The sequence below is a fragment of the Gigantopelta aegis genome, chromosome 4 (genome assembly GCF_016097555.1).
Source record: "Gigantopelta aegis isolate Gae_Host chromosome 4, Gae_host_genome, whole genome shotgun sequence".
NCBI lineage: Eukaryota > Metazoa > Mollusca > Gastropoda > Neomphalida > Peltospiridae > Gigantopelta > Gigantopelta aegis.
Genome location: NC_054702.1, coordinates 55,422,932 through 55,447,407, shown reverse-complemented (window position 1 = coordinate 55,447,407; position 24,476 = coordinate 55,422,932). Strand labels below are relative to the sequence as shown.

General features: G+C 33.7%; 1 protein-coding gene across 4 annotated transcripts in view; it reads left to right on the top strand.

Annotated features, from left to right (window-relative positions):
• LOC121370781 (SAM and SH3 domain-containing protein 1-like) overlaps positions 1–24,476 on the top strand; it is a 141,644-nt gene that overhangs the window by 89,120 nt on the left and 28,048 nt on the right. For 2 of the 4 annotated variants that reach the window (XM_041496243.1, XM_041496240.1), the window contains exons 5-8: positions 10,571–10,614; positions 13,552–13,587; positions 15,908–16,021; positions 17,932–18,050. In XM_041496243.1, the coding sequence (XP_041352177.1) occupies positions 10,571–10,614; positions 13,552–13,587; positions 15,908–16,021; positions 17,932–18,050 (313 nt within the window). The remainder of the gene's footprint in view (positions 1–10,570; positions 10,615–13,551; positions 13,588–15,907; positions 16,022–17,931; positions 18,051–24,476) is intronic. The other 2 variants (XM_041496241.1, XM_041496242.1) reach the window with 2 other exon arrangements.

The window sequence follows — 24,476 nt, the reverse complement described above, 5'->3', positions numbered from 1 at the left end:
CAGATCTAGCATGCCACCCACTCACTTGGTGACATTTGTTGTTATTTAAGGCTAAAACAATGACTAGTTGCATCACATCCGCTTATGGGGAAAACAATTCCTTTAGTAAAAAAGATCCATCTCCATAAAGTGTCAGTACTTTGATCATTATTTAATTATATATGCAATTTAAATTTTATATATATATATATATATATATATATATAAAAGTACATAGAAGTAAAAAATTTTTTAATGTAGGCTTCGTTTAATGTAAAAACATTCTGCAATCGTTTCAATAACATGTGGTTCTTTAATGCAGGTCTGACTATCTTTGCTATCAGGCTAGGTTTAGTTTTTTTTGTTTTGTTTTTTTCCTGTTGATAGCCTTAGGGCAGAATGTGACACTTGCTTTTACACGTCTGTCTGAAGCGTGATCAACATCACAAAACTACCTGTCATAATTATTAGCATTTATTACATCTATCTTGTTCTTGTTTTTCTGATAGCCAGCTGTCAGCTTGTTGTGCTGTTTTACTGTGGTATCTAATCATGCCATTTCTACCAAGCATGACTCAGGTTGTGGAGTTTATTTGCACATGTTGAATCAAGGAACAATTTGGGGAGGGGGGAAGTTCTGTCACATCTGGAGAGATTACTTTGCTATTTAACAAATATCTGCAGGCATCAAAATATTAAGTCGAGAACAGTTGTTCAGGTTACCAGGGGATTAAAACCTGCCAAGAAAGTTGTTTTCCGTAAAATCTTATTAAACCGAAACACTACTGCTTAACTTGTGGATAAATTGTGTTATTTAAACATAAGATACACAGACAAGTATGACTGGCCTTAGTGGCATTTCGGTTAAGCCATCAGACTTGAGGCTATTTGATACTGGGTTCGCCTACAGGTTTTGGCCCCCAACAAGAGCAACACTACACCTAATTCTCTTTCTCAAAAGTGGCTAATTAAAAAAAAAATTACCAGCCAAATATTAAATATTGTAACACTTTTTATTATATACCTGTTCAATCTTACTATAGTGATAAAGACATTTTTAAACTGTGTGATAAATTTATCTTGTATCACACATATGAGCGACCTGGACCAGAACTTATAAATGGGGAATTCCTTTTTTATTTTTTACTGGTGTGAGCGCTTTTTTTTTTTATGAGTGACATCATGTCTGATTTACAAATTGTCATATTGTCATATCGTATTTGAAACATGACACAAGATTGCTGCAGAGTATGATTCTTAACATTAAGTAAATTCATCAAAGGAGGATTGATTAATTGATTTAAGAAAGTGTAGCTATGACAAATACCCCCCCCCCCCCCCCACCAACATGTTTGTAATAAAATGAAAGAAGGTATGTAATAAGTACAGAATTTCACATATGTTGTTTTCCCTTTCTATTTATTGCACTAGTTTATATGCAGTCTTGTGGTATATATTCTTATATATTTACACATCTATTGGTGATAACATCATTCGTTATGTTTGATAACACATACTTGCTAACACTTACACATGTGATAAAAAAATTTAACTACCGGCTGTTCCTAGGTGAGCACTGATTGACAGTATACAGAGGTTGCTGTTTGACTGGGTTCCACTGTATAATAAAAAATTTTCCTGTAGATTTTTTTCTGAGATACTACTGCTTTGCAGAGCAGTAATATATTTTGTGGAGGGAATCTTGGTGTATTATGAGAAGTGGTAATTCAGCATGGCACGCATGACAGACCACTTGGTGAGGGAGACACTCGGTTCGGCCTGTCTCACAGACTAATGGGCTCATTTCCACCACCACGCCACGTCTACAGCCCGGTCAATACAGGCTACAACTCAATCAATAGAGACACAACAATTTGCCAAAGTGGTGCACTGCTCAAAAATATACTTACACTTCCTACAGAGAATTACTGTAATGTTTTCTTGTATGGTGGGTTGTAAAAACAGTGATCGATATATAGTTGGTTTAGTAATATGGATCCTTTTATTATCCCTTTCATTTGTCATTGTCAACTACTAGTATGCTAAACATCCATCTTTCATCCATACAAACATCTTTCCATTCGTCTATCCATCCATCCATCCATCCATCCATCCATCCATTCACTCGAACCCATTCACTCAAACCCATCTGTCCGTTCATCCACCCATCCATCCATCCATCCATCCATCCATCCATCCATCCATCCATCCATCCATCCATCCATCCACTCAAACCCATCCACTCAAACCCATCCACTCAAACCCATCTGTCCATCCATCCATCCATCCATCCATCCAATCATTCATGTATTTTTGTGGATTTTAAGCCGTTACATGCATGTGCATGTGTTTGGAATTAACATACCACATGGTCACTTATTGGGTTTTTTACCCTGACGTTGTTTCCCTCTGTTGTTCTCCTCCTGTGTAAGCATTTTCTACAATGTATCCAACTTAGAGGAATGAATTGAGTGGCTGTGTCGTACACCACATTCCTAGCGTGTGATCTCGGGGAGAATTATCCATTGTTACTTCAGTCGTGCTGTCGCACCTGGTGCCAGAAATTAGCACCTGTGCCAATACATTGTTCTGTTGTTCGACATGCAAGACATTGTGCAACACTGTCACACTCAAGGCCTAGCAGGAAGACACAAATGGGAACAAATCAAAAGAAAGAAAAGGATTGTTCATTTAATGATGCATCAGTCTGTTTAATCAGAGGTGTGTCGGATATAAAGTTAGACCTGCATTGTGTGTTAAGCAGCCACCAAATGGAGTGTTAAAAAGTTACCTTTTAAGACAGGTGGTTGTTTAATACAGGTCAGGTTATATTATAGTAGATTTAGAAGAATAAAAATGTGGCATTTTAACACAGAAGGCTGCTTAGAAGGCTGCTTAATAGAGGTGGCCGCTAGAGCAGGTTCGACTGTACATACTTGTGTGATATTGACACTTGATAAAGACTAAAGTAGAAAGCTTTTACTACCTCATACACATAGGCTGTCCCTCACTGGGTGTAGGTTTGGAGTATATTTTGTGTGTGCTTCCATCAGGGAATATTTCAAGCATGCCTGTCGTGGGCACACCCTCTAACTTCGACAGAAAGTTCTGACCAAGATGGGTGTCCTCATTAGCAACAATGGATTTTTTATAGATATATGTTCCAAACACATGACAGTCCATACCTCAGTCATTGGTATACCATAATTTCTGATGGAAGGGAACAGTCATGTGACATACAGTGACTAATAAAGCCAGTGATCTATAAGGAAGGTAGGAAATGTTTCATTTAATGACACACTCAACACATTTTATTTACGGTTATATGGCATCATACATATGGTTAAGAACCACACAGATATTGAGAGAGGAAATCTGCTGTCGCCACTTCATAGGCTACTCTTTTCGATTAGCAGTAAGGAATCTTTTATATGCACCATCTCACAGACAGAATAGTACATACCACGGCCTTTGTTATACCAGTTGTGGAGCACTGGCTGGAACGAGAAATAGTCCAATGGGTCTGCCGACGGGGATCGATCCTAGACAGACTGCACATCAAGCTAACGCTTTACCACTGGGCTACGTCTAACCCCTGAATGATTTATATGCCACTTAATAAATGTTTATTATTTTACTATCTTATGTACCTTAATGAAGCCAAAAGGTGAGGGTAGGTATTGCTAAGCCAATGCATATTAAAAAAAAATGAAAATTTATTAAATTACAAAAAAACAACCCAAACAACATTTTTTTTTTTTTTTTAAAGGAATTAATCATGAATTTACATTATAAAGTTTAACAAATGTAATTTTTGTTTATCATATATACATTGTAATGAGTATCTATGACTTCAACTTAAATGTAAGAATGAAACTTTATGGTTTGAGAGAAATTTAATTTTGATTAATTAAAAAAATGTGTAAATCTGCAGAATACTTATTGTTAAAATTTACTTTAGGTCTTGAATGTTTTGGTTGGGGAGATGGCTTTAATTATACAAATGTAGAAAACTGCAGAAAAATGTATTTACTTTTGTTACAATGCACCTGACAATTCTGTGGCTTGTTCTATTATTTAAAGTGAAGGGCAGATGTTCATGCATATAGCTGTGCAGTCAATTTGTTATTTGATCAGGTGCTCTCATACCAATGGTCGGATTAATGGGAAAACAAGACTTGATCCTATTAGTCTTGTTTTTCAGTTGTTAAACTGCTGGAGGCAAAATATCTGCACTGTTGTCAATTTTTTTTTTTTTTAACGAAGAAAACCCCCATCAAAACATGAACAAAGAATTCTTTTTTACACAGTGATGTGAATGCAATGATATTGTGATGAATGGAACATCTCAAAAGTTAATGTATATTCTGGTTCATTATTTGATGAATAATTAGCCATTTTGTATTAACTACTAATATGTAGTTAATACAAAATGGCTAATTATTCATCAAATAATGAACCAGAATATACATGTAGTCTACAACTACTAATATACTTGTAGACTACATGTACCTGTGTATCTTTCTTCATACCTTTTTAAAAAAAATTTACATTTGGCATTCTTGATCAAGTTCTCTAGCCAGTGTGCCATGCCTAGTGTATCAAAGGCTGTGGTATGTACTATCCCATCTGTGGGATGGTGCATATAAAAGATCCTTTGCTGCTAATCAAACAGAGTAGCCCATGAAGTGGCGACAGCGGGTTTCTCTCTCTATATATCTGTGTGGTCCTTAACCATATGTCTGACGTCATATAACCGTAAATAAAATGTGTTGAGTGCGTCGTTAAATAAAACATTTCCTTCCTTTCTTCTTGATCAAGTCTTGTAGAAACTGCCTTGACATTTCACTTACTTTATATGTATTTCCATTCCAATCAGATCTTACTTTTTATACACCTGTCTTTGATGGGGTGTATTATTTTATGGAGTTATCCGTCCGTCTGTTTATAGGTACATACGTCTGTTTCAAATATTTTTGTTTTGGGACATTCATTTTCATTCAATTCACTTACATCAAATGAAGGATCATCAAGCCTTGCATTCAAGTACAACTTGGGATGGTGATATGTTGCATATCATAACTAGGTCAGCATGACCTGCTTTTTATGCAATACATGAAATTAAATAAAATTCTTGTCTGGGTCATATCTTCCTTGTCAATTCATATTGGGTCGTCAAACCTTGCATGCAAGTACATCTTGGGATGTTGAACTGTCGTGTACCATAACCAGGTCACCACAACTTACTTTTGATGGGTGTATCATGTACCTCACTGATACCCTTGTTATATTTTGTGAGTTTATTAAAATATTAGGAGCGCGCACACAGACACAGACACAGACACAGACACAGACACACACACACACACACACACACACACACACACACACACACATAATCAAAAACAAATTGGTCCAAACTAAGAATTCCATTAGACTTATATATACAACAACAACTGACAGATCCATGTGATTGTATACCCTTTATAAATGTCACAGGAAAAAAGTCACAGAAAAAAAAGTCACAATTTAGTATTGGAAAAATAATTTCACAGGAAAAAGTCACAATTTTTATATAACAAAATGTATGGGTTTGTAGAGTATTGAATGTGGCATCATACTCATAGTATGCATGGGGTAATTGTTAAGTAGGTCAATTAGGCTAGATTAAAGAAAGAGGCCTCATATTGTGCATGGGTGGTGACTAATTGTTACACTTATTAATTAGGGTCAATTAGGCAGGATTAAAGAAAGAGTCTTCATATTGTGCAGGGGTGATGCTTGGGTCTAGCTTACTGATTAGGATAGATTTAAACTAAGGGCTTCCTATTGTAAATGATTTATAAAATGCCTAAGGTTAAATGTGTTTCACTATATATAGATATATTCTCCAGCTTGCTAGTATCAGAAGTATATTTAATATGGAAGTTATTCATAGCAAACAAACAACTTGTGCGAAGGTTGGAACAACATGTTCTTCAACCTTGTAGGCTACTACCACCCATCAATCCGGCGAGTTATCGAATGGTTTCAACGTGAGCAGGCTACAGTGGGCACCATCATCCAGCAGGATGCGGTTGGTAACCCACCTCGACGCCATTTTCGTCGACGCTACATCCAACTGCAAGAGCGTCTTCGCAACTTGTGTGTTGATCGCCTTGAGGACCGCAAGAATGTGGCAGAATTTCTTCATGGTATTGGGTGGAACATCCGCCTAAACCACCAACATTAAAATCACAGAACATTTAACAAAAATCTCTTAATTAAAAATTGTGACTTTTTTTCCTGTGTTTTTTTTCTGTGACTTTTTTTCCTGTGACTTTTTTTCCTAGATTCGCTTTTTAAATGCATTTGTATGTCAGTGATTCCAGTTTACAAACATTTGTATGCAGATTACATGGCACTGAATGCCTTATAATGCATTAAGGATCCATGCAGAGAGCTTTTAGGTGGCATGTACATCTATTTCATTTTTGCATAGATACATCTTTTTGACATTTTTCATATCAGTTTTACTAGTATATATATATTAAATCTTTTATATAAACTCTATGGATGTAATAGCAAAAAGGAAGTTAATCCTGCAGCCTTAAGTGTATATATATTCATATATCTGTTGATAGTGAAAACACAAAAATGTATTAGAACGGTAGTTGTCTTTTTGTTTCACATTATAGTACAAGTTTACAATGCTGTAGGCTGTAGAAGTCAGCACATTTAGGTCATTCTTTTGCAAGTCTGAGCAATCTAATTAAAACATTTTGTATGTGTTTCTTGAGATGGCCCCCCATTCCACTACTTGTAGTTACCACATGTGCAGCCATTGAAAGTCCTCAGAGCAGCTTGAGAATGGTAATCTGGTGGCAGGCCATTGTCTTGGCTGCAATTGTTCAAATTGTTCCATGTGTCATTATCGGAATGAGATCATGGAACCAACTGTCTGGGATTATGGCGTGCAGGCCTGAATTTCTCCCTGAAAAAGACGTGTTTACATTCTCTTACTGGCTGCACTCCCAATTAATCTTGACCAATACTGAGTCATCCATGTTAAACAGTTCACATTTGTTCTTTAAAATAATATTTTTTTTAAAAAGCCACAAAAGTATTTTTGGATGGAATTTAAAGTGAAAGTATTGAGTATTTTTTCTGTCTCATTATTTGATGAATTATGACTAAAATACTTCAATTACTTTCCTAGAAAATGTTTTATTGTTAAACATTTCAGCTGAATTTTGCAATAAATTGGTTATTGTTGCATGCAAATGTACAGTCGTAAATAATAGTTTCGACATTAAAAAATGCTTTATGCTGAAGCAAAATCTAAGCTGTCAGATATTGGCAGTTATTGGTAACATGACTGAAAAAAAAATATCTCAAAACAGATTCAAATGGACTTTCCACTGAGGGTAATAAATAATATAAGCAATCCCCCAAAGGATAATATATCAACAAGAATATTTAACGATTAATTTTAATGTACAAAAGTTTAAAGTGAATTCTCACTGCATCCATCACAGGGGACAATTTTCTAAAAATCTTAGGTAACCAGATATTGGTTCATGCAATTTTTACTTTAGGTAACCAATGGCTCAGTTACATGAATTATATTTGTAGTGAGTTACCTAACCTTAAAAGCGATGCTACACAATATGAGTACCTTGTACATGCATGAGAATAGCCACGTAAATAGCTGATTATGACACAAGCCAACATCACGATTGCATTGGTTGCTATGCAATTGGCTATTTTCGTATGAGACATTCTTATCAAGTTGCGCCACCTTAAGGCATTATATTATGATTCTGTACTACTTTATGATGATCCAGATATAATTTAAGAAACTGATTTAGAACTGAGCACTGAGGTAGAATTTTGCAGTTTGACCATTGATGTTCTGCGATATTAAGTGTTCAAACAATTGGCCTGGAACATTTTTTAATACATGTATAAGGATTTTTGTGACCTTTAAATTTAGAATGTAATAGTTCACATGCAGCCAATTAGCATTTTATGTGAATATAAATTTGTGTAACCGACTTAAAAAGAACAATGGTGTATGTAAAATATTACACTCTGTAACATAAACAGATATATCAATGTTTTTGTTGCAGATACTCAGAAATGTAATGTTATTATATAGATGAATGACTATTTAATATGTGTTTCTAAAGATATTTCTTCTAAGATATGGTTGTCTTCTTTTCTAAAGTTTTAGAGGTAGGATGTAGCTTAGTAGTACAGTGAAACCCTTCTAAACCGGACACCCTCGGGACCAAGTAAAATGTCCAGTTTTAAGAGGTATTTGGTTTAAAGAGGTTAAGTTCTGTACTGATTTTTAAAAACAGACCATGAAACATGTCCGATTATTGGGGAATTCCAGTTTAAAGAGAGGCCGGTTTTGGGAGATTTCACTGTAGATTGCTTGCTTAAAAACCATTTCAACTTGGACCACTTCAACGGCTGTGGTATGTGCTGTCATGCTATTGGGAAAGTGAATATAAAATATACCTGCTGTTATTAGAAGTAGCCCGAGTAGTAGCATTGTAATAGGTTGGATGTCGTTAAAAAAAACCACACTTTGTTTCGGTTGTGAAGAATTGTTTTTATAAACAAGAAGTTGCTTGACTTTCACTTTTACTACAGGATCATAATACTACAGTATTCATTTGAAATGAAGATAATATACATGCATGCAGGGCTTCTAGATTATGGTAGCCCCACTCCCATGGCTAGTGATATTCAGTGTTGGGCTAGTAAATAACTACTATTGCCATGCCCAACGGCTAGTGAAAAAAAAAGGGTCAAATGTTGCAATTAAGTTTATTTTGTAAATATCCTGACCCACTCCAACTCACAATATTAGTGTTTTTAAACTCTATCTCCCTCTTTAGGTGACATATGTCTGATTATTACTATTATTTAGTAAAATTATATTAACTTAAAGTAGGGTTAGTGAATTTTTAATCCTGGCTAGTACATTTTTTAAAATCACTGATCCCATAGCTAGTGGATTTTTAAAAAATTCTACAAGCCCTGTGCATGCATATGATATATAATGAACCAATACTATAATTCAGATCAAACTCAGTTGTTCTGTAATCTTAATATAGACCTATTACCATATGTGAAAAACCAATATTGTTAAGACTGATATCTCATTGTATTTATGATGGATATCTCTGACACAAGAGGCATGCTTTACGATAACTTTTATCTCCTGCACTAGAGCGTATCAAAACAATACATATTTCTTTCAATTACATGCGCTTCCTGAAACTGTTTATTAAACCATTTTAAGAACCTCTTAACTGCAGTATACCAGTGTAAGCAAATATGTGCCGATGTATTGTAACTGCCAGGATGGTGACAGTAATTGTGGGGACAAATATGTGTATGGATGTTGCCTGTTTGCACACAGAATATTTGATGGCCATCATAATGGCTGACTGTCATTTAAACGTGACAAATGGCAGCTCTACATATTGTTTATAGGAATTGATCTTGCGTATTAATGTACACTTAAACCACACCACCCTCGTTTTTTTCATGATAGCTGGCCAACATACTGGCAGGTAATTGTGTATAGTATTGACTGACATAAGACTGTTCCTTAAATTTTATCAATTCACTTAGAGATGGTGAGGGTTGGAGGCAGAGTAATTTAATATGTTTCAAATGGCCTCGGTGGTGTCGTGGTTAAGCCCTCGGACATAAGGCTGGTACATGCAGGTACTGGGTTCGCAGCCCGGTACCGGCTCCCACCCAGAGTGAGTTTTAATGACCACGACACCTTCTTCTCTCTTACTAACTCACTTACATGTAACCACTAACCCAGTGTTCTGGACAGACAGCCCAGATAGCTGAGGTATGTGTGCCCAGGACAGCGTGCTTGCATCTTAATTGGATTTAAGCACGAAAATAAATTGAAATGAATGAATATGTTTCAAAAACTTAATATACATTATAAATATTATAGTGATGTTCTATTGATTGATTATAAATGATTGATTGGTTTGGCTCTACCGATATGATGATCATTTATGAAAATCCATAAATGACTGCGTGGGGAAAATGTTAACTCTTAATTGTTGCTCAATTTCAGACGATGGAATTGATGTAAATATGTTGGGGTTGGCATTTGTTTTCATGTGCACATAAAGAAAACAGAATGATATTAAATAGTGTAATTAAAAGGTAAAAATAGCCATCTGTAGGACCTAGATTCTGGTTAACATGACAATAGATGTGGGTTCTTATAATTAAACTCCTTCTTATGGTCATAAAAGTCTAACCAATTGTGTAATTGAAAGTTGATCGGTTAATATATTTTACAATAAACTACTTGTTTAAGATGTAGTGTATGTACTGGCATGGGGCACTGTCAAATTGCTGTGTCACAATGTTTATGTCTGGTTTGGTGATGTCAGTATATGTACTTGTGACCAAGAATCAGAGATGAAATGTTTTTAGTACGTAGATGTATGTTGATGCTAAATATATGTATATATGATGAAGATAAAGATGTTTTCAAATATATTTTGTAGTAATTGTGTGTTACATGAGTCTGATGTTAATTTTTGTTTTGTTTCAGGCATGACAATTATGCTATGCAGGACTATGTACCAGTTGATGGAGGTAGCTAAACCTAACTACATTTTCTGTTAAATTCTTTATTTTATTTTGCCTTGGTTTTATCTGCAATTGTCCAGCTCGATGATTGCTCACTGCTTGACCACTGTGGGTGGAGGTGGGTGGGTGGTGTTGCTCGGGTGGGTGATGTAGCTCAGTGTTAGAAAACTGGCCTACATGTAAGATGCACTGGGGTCAAAATCAGTCACCATTAATGAACCTGTCATGTTTGTCCCCATCCCAATCAGTGCCTCACCACTGAGGCATGTTCACGAAGGATTGGTTTTTGTGCCTATAACGCTAGATAAATATGGTATGACGTTACCAGTCAAATAATTTGCAGATATCCAGCTTCCTGAACATGTCACTGGTATATCAAAGGCTATGGTATATGCTGTCCTGTCTATGGGCACATGCAAGAGATCTGTTGTAGCTCATCTGTAGAATGTCAGAACAGTTTGTTAGGTACTAAAAGTAGCCAGACATTCTTCTTTCTTTGTTTTCATTTCTCAACCACTGAACTATGACACTATTATTTTCTTATTGGATGTTGCAAATGTAATTATTATTTTTGTTTTTATTGGATGTGTGTGTTTTAAATGTGCAATCAAACTTTCCCTTAAAGTATCATCATTATGTCTCATATATGGTGTCCTTTTTGTTTGGTTTAACTGTTCAAGGATACAAATGCTTGTACTTGAATTATTCACAGATGCATACACATGTAATGTTGTATTATTTGCTATTATGTTTTCAGGTATACCACATGCCTAAAAACACAATAGCAAGTAATACAACATTACCTGCATATGTATCTGTGTGTACAAGCATTTGTATACTTAAACAGTTAAACAAAATTGTTGCACTTGTGACCACTAGTCTGTAAAAAAAAAAAAAAAAAAAAAATGAATTAAAAACATATACTGAAATTTTATATTTTATGATTCAGAATTGTTAAAGCAAATCAAAAGTTTAATTGAATGCTGGATAGATATATGTGTACAATAAGCAATATATAGTTTTCCCCCCCAAAAAAAAGAAAAGAAAAAAGATTCATTACTAAATTACAAAGTACAAAAACCAGTATATACATGTACCTGTATACTTATTTCAGTTCATAAAATGATTGTATCAGATATGTGGAATATTAATACTTCTCTTACACATTGAATACATACAGGTTTTTTGAAAAGACTAAATTGATTTTAAATATATTATTTTAGTGTTGTCAAATATTATATGGTTATTATATGATGTTCACAATATGGAATTTTATTGTACAAGATCATATGATGGGGGGGAAATCTAATAATAAGTTTCAATTGAATTAATTTGTATGAAACCGATGTATAATAATATTATTGTATGTTACAAAATCGTAATTATCACCCCAAATAGCTCTTCAGACTACTTGTTGATTATGTTCCAAATACTAATCTATTTCAAATTAAATATTTTACAAATTCGTCTGGTAGGATGTGATATAATGTGATAACATTTCGCCCAAACTCCAGTTGATTAGTTTTATTGAGGTCTCGTAAAATAAAATAATATCATTATTTGAAGTTGCTCTTTGGATGCCACAGCTACGTTTTCCAATTATTGGTCTGTTGATGATGACAAACTGGAAAATCTAATTGAGAAGTCATTTCCATAGAAAATGTTGCAGTTTCAGCAAGTTATTTCAGAATAACTGTCTTTTTTATTGTGATACAGCCCAAACGTGACTGCCATAATGTTTTGATGATTAGAAACTTTTATAAATAAAAGCGTATTTTGTTTGATAATTTTTATTCTACTATTTTGGAGTTTTATTTTTTTTAATTCCTTCTACGTGTAGTTATAAATATTTGTTAGCATGTACTGTGTAAAGAAGGTGTCTTCGCTTTTGCTCTGAATATATATTTTTTTTTACACATGGAACCAAACACATGCTTGTTACCATTCACATCATCTCCAAAATAGATGAAATATATTTTAAAAGGATTAAATGGCACACACAATTTTAGCAAAATTTCAGTCAGTGTTACTTTATAAGCTACATGTAGTTCAGACAGCTAATCAATATGTCAAGCTTTTTTCTTTTAAAACTTTAATATCAACTATATGATACACATGTAGTGTTAGAGGGTGTCTATCTATAAATATGTATGCCAGGAGTAGGGTGAGGCTTCATGCAGAGAGCATGCAAGGGGTGGGTGGGGTGTGGAATTCTCTAACAGGAAGGAAGGAATGTTTTATTTACTTGTAATGACAATCTCAACATATTTTAATTACCGTGCATTAAACTACTCTATATGATTAGCAGCAAGGAATCTGTTATATGCAACATCACATAGATAGGATAATCCATACCACACCCTTTATTAAACCAGTGGTGGACCACTGGCTGGAACGAGAAAAGCCCAATGGGCCCACTGACGGGAATCGATCCTAGACTGACCATGGATCGGATAAGCACTCTACCACTGGGCTAGATCCCGCCCTCTTTCTCTAATACAGTATATTCATGTATGCTCTCAAAATTATACCATTGACATTTTTATAAAATGAAGCCCACTGAATTAAATTCAATGCTTATTTAAAATATTTTATCATTAAATTTAAATTCTATTAATTCAATGATGACTTAAATCTCATGGGTTAAAATGTTCCTATTTCCAGCTGTTAATTACATGCAATACACTTTCAGTATGAATAACTGATATACACCGACGAGTGGAGTGGGGGGGGGGGGGGGGGGGGGGAGGAGAGGTAGAGATAAAGCATACAAAACACATACACAGAAGGGATATACCACCCACATTTCTAGCATCTCTACTTTGTGGATGGCTCATTATGAAAGTTTGTGTTGTCATTCTGTACGTACACTTCTGCATGTTTTGTGTTGTGTGTATAATGATATGTATTTCTATTTTCTAACTCATGTGATCTTTTCAACAGGGATGTGTTGTATTTTTACCCGCAAAGTAATGCAAGGTATTAGGAATGTCTGTTACTTTTAACAAGCTTGCACGTGTGACTTTTATTTTGCTTTTTATTTGCAGTTTTCACCTTTGCTTCACTAATACGTACAACTGTATATGTCTTTATTGTTTTAATATTTTGAAGACATTTTAATATTTATTTGTGGATCTTTTTTGTTATTTTTATAAATTTGTTTATATAAACTCTTTGTCCAAAATTTTGTTTTGAAATTATTTTAAATACCGGTGCATATTCAGGCTTTGCTAAAGTATTGTTAATTAATCTGTAAATAAATTAAATCAGTTATACATACACATACATAGATCTGAAAATTTGAATGACCATTTTATTTATATGTTGGTCATGCAGGTTTTATTTAACATTACCTATTTTTTCATTCATGCATGAAATTAAAATATGATGTATATTGTCATGATTGGTTATGAAAAATCAAATGGCTGACCAGAAATTTGTTTATTAAAATTTTCAATTCTTGGAGACTTGTCCAGATTTTGTATATAAAATCTTTGTTACAAATTTTGTACTAATATTCATTCCTTGATTAATGTCACTTCATCAATTAATAATATAAATATAAATTACCTTGTATAACTTAAAAGTCTAATATAATTCAATTCAATTTAATTTATTGTACAAAACACTCACAAGGAGCAGGTACAGAAACATTATTAATGATTAATAACTTAATTGGTGTAAAGGGCAAACTTTAAAGTTGGAATAAAGGTTAATTTGATGACTATAATTCATGCATTCAAAATACTTGGCATTCTTATGATGACGAATTATAAAATTAAAACAAATTTCTATCGGGAAATTTACCATCTTAATTTATTTTAAAACTTCAATGTTTCGTTATCATTTTTGTTTAATACTAACAGTATACTAATAATAATTAAACATATCACCAGTTAATTAATTCACTTTTGTTTGTGTCTCAGTTTAAACTGTTGTGGTCAACAAACCATCTATGATAATTAATCAACTTTAAGTTGATCAATTAAGATTTTATGTTATATGCTTGCTATAATAAGCATTACTAAATACAAACATTCTTGGCTGGATAGAATGCTTATGGCCAGTTTGTTTGCATCTGCATAAAGCATTTACATGTAGCTTATTTCAACTGAAAGCTTTTTATCCATCATCATTTCATCAAAACTACCGGGTCAGTTTTGACTAATTAACAAGAAGAATTATTTGGTTCTACTGACATGTTTTTAAAAAAAATATGAAAAGATTTTGATCCTTCACCCATCATGATCCCCATACCCATTCCATACATCTGAGAAGTCCCTGGTTGGAGATAACTACCTAATCAGTGCATGTTAATTCATTTATAATGGGAAATATGACTGGAGTAATTATTCAGATTTATGTAACATTAGATCATGTTATGCCTTGCTTTTGCTTATAAATATCACTATGAGCAATGTAAAACAAAATATTTTAATATTTTCTATGAGATATTATAGATGAAGAATGTTCAGAATTGTCAATCGAAATATTTAAAAATTAAAATCTGAAATTGTTGTGAGGTCCCATTTCAGGACATATGTGTACATGTGATAGTACAGTATTGGAACATTAAACAGATATTTTACAATTAATATCGCCAATTTTATTCTACTTTGCTCTCTGTGGAACTACATGTATACAAACCGTTCAATCACACAGAATACTGCCTTACATGACCGATTTGTGTTAAACCTATTTAAACTGGTCAATCCCATGAGATTTCATGGTCGTATAAACTAGGATATCTAAGACATCATAACTGGAACAGATCCAAGATAGGTTTTTAATTATTGAAGACAGAGGATGTAGAGTAAGTAGAAAATCCATCGAGTAAATTGGGATTTAAAATTATAGTTTGAGTTCTGTTCGCAAGGGGCTGTAAGATGAATGTTTTCTACTAAATACAGCCTCTCCTCCACCATGGGACACACCTGGTTATTGCTAACTCCGCTACCTCTTTATTTAGCATGGCAGAAATGTTCTCCATTGTAGATATTATATAGTCATAATTTGGAAATGTCAGTTAGTTGACCACAGTAATTGTCTGAAGTAGTAAGTACCGTATTTATATTTAAAAAAAATTGTAAATAGTTAAATGTGTAGTTAAAATTAAAATATTAAACTGACATTTGTGGATTCAAACAGATGGATATGCTTTTACAAAAAGGGTGATTACTGTTGCATATTTATTCAAGTTTCTGCATTCTGAACTGCAATGATTTGTAGCTAATATTAGTACATTGCCTTATGTTACGTGTTTATGATGATTCTCTAGTGAGCATGGTTCTTATTTCAGACATAAAAGGACATTCGGAGAATTCTGGTAAGAAATCATCTGGGCTTGGAAAATTCCTGCGCAATTTAGGTATACGAAAGTCTGGAAGGAAAAACGCTTACAAACAAACCTCAGGTATTATTACAGATACCTTTAAAAAAAAAAAAAAAAAATGAAATGAAAATTAAAGCATAATAAAAAAAAAAATGTTTTTTGCACTTACAGGTATTTAAAAATGATGTGTAAAATAAAATCATGTAAACCCAGGGCTAGGTTAGTTAACCTAGGAAAGTGTTGATCTTGGTGTCCTTAACAACTTGAAGATAGCCCACATTAGTAGCAAGGGATCTTTTATATGCACCATCCCACAGACAGGATAACGCATACCTCGGCCTTTGATGTACCAGTTGTAGTGCACTTGCTGTAATGAGAAATATCCCAATGGGCCCATTGACAGGGATCGATCCTAGACCGACTACCCATTAGGCGAGTGCTTTACCGCTGGGCTACATCCTGCCCTCAACAGCTTGGACAAAAGTCCACTATTCATGTTTACATCTATATGTATTTTTAAATTATTTTTAAAAAATAAAATCTCAGACATCACTCCTGTACTCGAGACCCTCCCCCCCCCATATCCACCACTTCCACCAATCCACTTATAGACATTTTAATTTAACATTAAATAAAATAATTGTTTGTGTTTTCCACAGCACTGTCAACATTCTTTGTGTAATTGCATGTAATTTTTTTCCGAAGACATTTTACCCATGACACACAAACCGAATGTCTTAAAAGCACAGCCATGAAGATGCATGAACTGTAGAGATAATGCAGGCGATGTGCTTTTAGTGTCTTTCCATTACTGTCATTTGGTGAAATGTCTCCGTTGAAATATAGACACGCAAGGCTGTGAATTCATCCCTTGCATGATTGGGCAATCATTAGGCTGTTAGCACAGCAGTTAGAGAGCCAGTGTCGGGATGCCGCGGAGAGGATAGTTATTTTCATATTTAATTCATTCAGTTCTTGGATATTATTCTACAATATCATGACAGCCAAATCGGTTTTGACCCAGCAATAAAAAAAAAAAAATTGTGTGTATGTTAGTGCACAAAAAAACCCATCATAGTGTTTTCCTTATAAATTTGGCAAGACATGGATGACTAAAAAAAATTAGGGCATTTTCACCATTTTTAGGATACTTTTTTTCATTAAAGACCCAATTTTTTTTTTTAATTGAAATAAAATTAAATGTAATTAATGTGCTTGCTTTAATAAATGAATGGCAAAATATATAACAGGCAGTTGCTTTCTAGGAAAAAGTAATGAATGGCATTTTCTTAGTTCAGACTAAAAACGTTCTGTGCCTCAAGCTATTGCATGATCATACTCATAGATTTCCATCTGTTTATCTTTAATATGGTCCCTGCTTCTGAGAACCAATTGCCTACTGTGAAATATTGCCATACTGACCAGTTTTTTCCAATCATCATCATCATCATCACCATGGGCCAGGAATTTAACATTTATAATCATGTATTAGTTTGAGTCAATCAGGTTTGATCTGGCAAGTTTTGATTCAGGCAGGCTGGACCCCTGCTTTGTACGGCTGCATGGGTTGTTTCCTGATTTGGCAGGGAAATGGATAAACAAATGTACCTGTAACTTTTCCATCTTCCATCTGATCCATCTTTTCTCATCTGTAATGGTCTGATTCTAACAAAACTTGGTATGATGATTCTTTCTAAAACCCAAACATCTCTGTTGCTGAATTTTATAAAAATATTTAATTCCTTGATTTCTGATTGGCTAAGAAGTATTCTACTTCCTTTAAGTGACAGATCAGTCTTGTGTATTAGTTTTGTCTTTCTTGATAGAACAATGCATTCTGATGTAAAATATTGTTTTTGAAATGTCTCTGAACATAACAGTTTGTTTTGTATATACATGTAGATCCATCTAACCTTAGATCTTGAGTTAAATTGTACATACATGTATGTAATATAGTCCACATATCTAAAAACAAAAGAGATTTATTTCAGCATATGACCTTGCAGGTGACCTTCTGGCGTCCGACATTACAATGAGCGCTGATGATAGAATTGCTCTCATGGTCATGGTGAAAGAAGGCAAGATTTCAACAGAAACAGCTCTTGAAGTGGTAAGACCTCAAGTTTATTTATCAATACAATTCTGTCATCATTCTATGAATGAAACCAGAAGCAGTTTTAGGAACTGAAAAATTCTCAACGTACCTCTGAAAATTGTAATTGTAATGTTGTATAGTTGTGATTATTATATAAAACTAATTAGACAATGTGTTTTTTTCTCCCACTCTTTTTTGTTTCTGCTAATATTTCTTTTAAACATTAGACATAAAAACAACCACTCTTATCGCCACATGACTTTAAGCCAGAAACAAGTATATTGTTATGGTGAAAAACAATCGCTGTTGAAAGCGATTTTGCCACAAGGTTATAGACTGCCAAGCTAATTAAGCAATTAAGAACAGACATAAAACAAATGGGGTTGTTTGTTATATATTTTCAGTAACGTTTATATACATGTACTCTTACAGAGGCCTAGCTTCCATATATGTTGATACGCAGCAGCGTACCACCTGAGATTACAAATATTTTTTTAAAATTAAAATATTTAATGTAAAAATGCATGTATGATCTGTGTACTTGAGTTTTATTCCATCGCCAAAAAAGTCTGCATACCACCTGAAAATCCCAAGCTAGGTCTCTGTCTTAGTAACAAATGTTCTACAGACCGACCTTTATATTTATACAAAATGTCTTGTCAGAGTGGTATAGATCTATGTAGAAGACATGATTATGCATACATGTATGTGCGTGTGATAAAAGTCTTGTTATGTAAACTGTTTGTGTCTCACCTTGATGAAGTTGGCAGCCAAGAGATATATTTGGTACATTTCTGGCAGTGTTTTTGCTTTACACTAAGTTTTTACATTTAGCTAAAAAAAAGATTTTTGCAAAAATTGTAAATTGTAGATCAGTAAAACTTGAAGCATACATGTACACAGTGGCATAGCATGGGTTTCCAGTGCCCTGAGCAAGGCAAGTATTGTGCCCCCTAACCAGTGGACCGTTAGCACTTCCCGAGTCCCTTCCATCAGTCCAGAATTTTGCGCCCAGGGCAACCGCCCCGCTGGCCCCGCCCACGTTACGCCACTGCATGTACATTGTAGTTGTATCTGTGAATGTTCATTTCAGTGCAGGTTAAAAATAAACTTTATTATTTTATTTTTTCAAGATCACTAGATTAAGCATGGATTTTAAGAAGACTTTAAAAAATTAACAAAACAAAAAAAGCAACATCTTCCAAATCAGTTGATAGTAAGCAAGACATTTAATTCTGAAGAATTCTTTTTTTGATTCAAATTACAAAATTTTCTTCCAAATACATTGTCTTATATTTCCGTGCCTGTATCATATGAGTTTTAAAACTGAAAGGTTCTTTTGGGAGTTCTGGCAATTAAGAATTTGAAGAACCTGGAATTTCTCCAGGAATCCTGACAGGCAACATCAAGATAAGCAGAAAATTGACTTCAAATTGTTCTCTTGAGGAAAACTATTACAGACAGCCATTGCCATAGTTTTTGAAAGGCAGTTTGTAATCTTGCTGTTGTCTCTACTTATGTATGTCACAGTGATTCCATTTTGGTTTAATGTATGCGGATAAGCTCAAATTGCCTTTCTTTTGATAAACTTTATAAAGACATCAATATTCAGCCAGTTTAAATATTTTAAATTTAGAGGTCAAATTTAATCAGTTGACATAAAAAAATGTTTTAATGTTTTTTTTCCCCCACATACGGGTGACGTCCAAATGAGGTTTGATTGGTGAAAGATGAACAATTTATTAAGTAGCTAAATTTGATAAAATATTTTAAATATGTTTTTACATTTATATACAAAATTTAACAAATAAGACTTATTTGGATTTTAGAATTATTTCATATGCTTTGCAAGATTTTTTGATTTTTTAAAAAAGTTTGTTATTATACAATAGTTTCACAATTAATTTGGCTCCATCTACTTGTGTTCTTGTTGTACAATGTACTTGTGTTCTAAAATCTTTGTAGAAGAAAACATTTTGGCATTAGATGTTGTTTTGATTGGCACATTTGGCATGTATTGTTTTCAGTATTGGTTTCAATCACTCACATTTGTACATTATTTTGTCACTCTGTATTAATGCATGTGGTTTTGTTTTTTGGTTTTGGTGGGGGCTTTAACATGCTTATTATATTACCAATATTTATTAAAAAAATAAACAAATATTAGTTTATAAATAACTTCATTTTCCACCTGAAAAATGTATTTCATTGTCTAGCAATGATCTTTGTATTGTCCAGCAACTCTGTTTCTTTTTTGAAGGGACAACACCGAGTTTGCTGCAATTTTTAAGATGTTATCAACTAACAGAAATTTCTTAACGATTGTAATTATATATCAAATATATTTTTCTGCATAAAATATTAGTGGCTATATATTAAACGTGTTTCTGGTCATTCTAATGTTTGTACTAGGTTAAATTTAATTTTATTTCCTAAATATTATTTTTCCGTATGCATGTACGAAATTATTTGAAGACAAAATCCAGTTTGGGCTTTTTACAAATATTAAGACGATGAGAAACACATTGAATATATAAACACTGATATTCTAAACAAGAAAATATATTTAATTTGTAAGTTTAATCGTAGAAATATTTTATTAGTCAGAAACATCTTACAATGCAGAAAACTCAGGAATGTCCCTTTAATATATTTCTGTAAGGTAATTCGTAAACAGCATGAAAAAATATGTGTGTGTGCCAAAATAATCCTTTCTGAATGACCAGACCAGCCATGAGTATACTGACACTAATGCTTTGCAACCTGATGCCAACAGTCTAAAATATGTTTTTCCACCAGTGTTGTGGTCCTAATTTATTTACTTCAATGGAGGAACAAATTCTAGAGGTACATGTAGAAGAAAACCAGAAGTGAAAGACATTATTGGCGAAATTGAGATTTTGTTGGCAGTGTTACAGATGATATTTTTGCATTCCCCGTAGACTTGTTGTCTACACTGGACATGGGTTATGGGTTATCATGTCTGTTGTTGGGGAAATATCTGTTTAATGTTTGGTTAATATACTGCCTTACTAAAAGGCTGCCTTACTAAAAGGCTCAGATCAACATTAAAATAAATATTTGTCTTGATAAGTAAAACATTTGCTTTAACTATCAAAATATAATTCATTAGTTACCGTATCTGATGAACGAACTTAAAATTTATAAAGCAGTGTTATAATGTCACGCATAGGTATCTTACCAAAAAAAGAAAAAAGAGACGAAAAAAAAGAGTCGCAAATGTGTTTGAGCAAATGAAATCTTATTAGACAGAATGATTGAGGTGGAAGCCATCTTTTAAAACAGATTTATTTTGCTGTGACTTGAACAGCTATTTATTATATTATAATAGTATACAGATGTATACTTTAAAAAAACAAAAAACTGTATTGATTTAAATGAAGGAAAATGACAAAGATATGTCTGAGAGAAAAGGTTGGGTGTGTTTGATACATGTAGACTACTAAAAACACACACTATTTTATTTTAATGACTGGCATGAGAGCAAAAGTATATTTTGTACAGTAATTTTAAAAAAGGTTTTCTCACTGGATTTGCCAATGAAAACCACATTTCTCTGTCATTTATCATGAACAAATAGAGATTTGTTGATATGAAAGCCTGCTACAGTATCTGCCATAAGACTTGAGAAGTTTGAAAAAAAATTCCTAAAACATTTGTCATTGTGAGGACATATGGCTACCAGAGACTGCACAAACACACTGCCGTACATACACTGAAACACTAGTCTGTAGGGAGGTGATATATGCTCATTTAAAAAATAAAAGCTGAACCCGTGATCTTTGAAACGCTGAAAAAACTGTGTACATGGTACCAGAAAGGTCACTTTTCAGCATTTCATCTCGAATCCAATCTATGCTGTGAAACCTAAATGCTGAAATTGGATAAGAGCTGTTCAACAATTACGCAGTACTCTAAGGGGAGGGGGGGGGGGGGGGGGTGTTTCAAAACATGGAAGGGAGTGGGGTAAAGAATTAAATAACATTTTCAAAATTGTCTCATTTTTATTTATAAAATAAAGTGTAGTCAAATGGTTTTCTATTTAATAATTTGTTATCAAACCAAAGCAGCATTAATATAAACAGAAAGTCTATTAATTTTGGTGAAATTACATTATAATGATGAAAATATGTGTAATTTTTATTGAGGGGGTGGTCTTTGCATTTAAAAACATTACATAAGAGGATGAGGTATAAAATGCCAAATTTTTGCATTACATAATAGTTGAACAATCCTAAAAACCCTGAAAAACACATCCGTTACTCTGTTTTCACACTAGTTTTAAAATATAAGGAAATGGAATTTTTTTTTTATTTAATGACGCACTCAACACATTTTATTTATGGTTATATTGCATCGGACATATGGTTAAGGACCACACAGATATTGAGGGAGGAAACCTGCTGTCACCACTTCATGAGCTACTCTTTTCGATTAGCAGCAAGGGATCTTTTATATGCTCCATCTCATAGATAGGATAGCACATACCACGGCCTTTGATATACCAGTCGTGGTTCACTGGCTGGAACGAGAAATAGCCCAATAGGCCCACTGACAGGGTACAATCCCAAACCGACCTCGCATCAAGCGAGTGCTTTACCACTGGGCTATGTTTTAAAATATAAAGAAAACCACAATTTTGTAGCAGTTATTAAAAGATCTTGTGTTTGGCAATGTGTGTTTGGCAATCATGTAGACAAATCATTGAAGATGACAAGTTACATATTTGTTTAGATAAATTAGTAAATGGTTAAAGTGGAAGACAGGTGACTTAACCACTGGACTAACTTGTTATAATTGTAAAAAAAAAAAATGTTGATATGTACTTTATATTATTATACATATGGTCCAGTTTCATGTTAGCACTTAGACATTAAATCACGTCACAAATCATGTCACACAAATCACGTAAATGGTAAACCTATATGTCTGTCTGTATGTCAGCCTGCCTGCCTGTGTCTATGTCTTTTTGTCTGTCTGTTCTGTCTGTTCTTTTCTGTTCTGTTAATTAATTAAAACTTTAATAAGAGTCTAGACTTAAATCTCTAATGACTTATTAAAAGTTATTTATGGAGTTGCTATGACGTTAAAGTCTCAGACTCTATTAGAACCTCGAGTCTAGACTCTAAACATTTTATAAGCACGGGGTCTACTGATGTTAAGAAAATAAAATTAATAAAATGAAATTAATAGCTTTGTGAAATACCATGACCGTCTCTCTATACCCTCTCTCTATACTAGTATTCCCAGCCATGCAGTTGCCCTCCCTCCCACCACCCACCTCATTGCCCTTCACAACCACCGTATTGTGCAACTGAAACTAATATATTTGTGTGTGTGTGACAGTTAGTTACATAACTTGCGTCAGTCTGAGAAATCGTGATCCTCCATCTGCTTTCCATCTCCTGTTTGTCACATATCTAGTGCCTAGGAGCAAACCTACACCATGGGCAAATGCAATCCTCATTTTGCATGGCGTGAGGTTGTAATTTTTTGCCTGATTCTTTTATTTTCTTGAATTGTTTTGTTTTCGTCTGTATCAATATATGTGTGGGTGGTAGGTGGATGTTGTACTTGTAGGTGTTGGGGAGCAGTGTCTAAATTTTGTTGCATTCCACAATATATGTTTGTTTTTTCTCTCAAAATATCGACGTCTTGTCTATATTTTATGTGAAGATTGCTTGGTTTTTGGTTCAAAATTAAAATTTAAATGTTTTAACTATATTCTTCAAAAAAAGTAGGGGAACTCTAATAAGAATTCAGGCAATAAGTAAAGTATATTAGCTGTGGGAAATGGTTATATGATAATATTGAATTAATTGGGCAAACATTACAACCGGTAGTTCAGTATTACAGTAGATTTTATGACCACCAAAGATCTTGAAGGACGATTGGTGTTAGAAGTGAAAATTGAAAATAGAAGTTTTTTTTATCAGTAAATCGCAAATTCAAACAATAAAAAGGACTAAAAACAAAACAATAACAACTGTATGATCAACAGAATGAAAAAGATTGACATAAATAATGTTTGTAGAGATTAATCGACCTTCGTGGAAATGGTCAAAATCGAGAATGACACCCCACGCATGTGTACGGGGCAACTGTGTGATGCACATGCAAACTATGGAATGTGTTTCAGTGTGTTGATAAACAGACCTGAACTTTCTTTACTATGTCTGCGGTCAAAACATATAGTTGGTCTAAATAAGTTGATATTAACATTAATATTTCAGGTTCCCCTACTAATTTTGAAGAGTATATGATTAAAGTGCTGAAATAAAATACTAAGTTGCTTCCATGTCCAACAACCTTCATGTGTATGTAGTAATACATTTATTCATTTCACACAGTTAAGGGCCACCTGATGGCAAATCATTTACAAAAGAATATAATCATAATGTGATTGTTTTCACTCAGCGT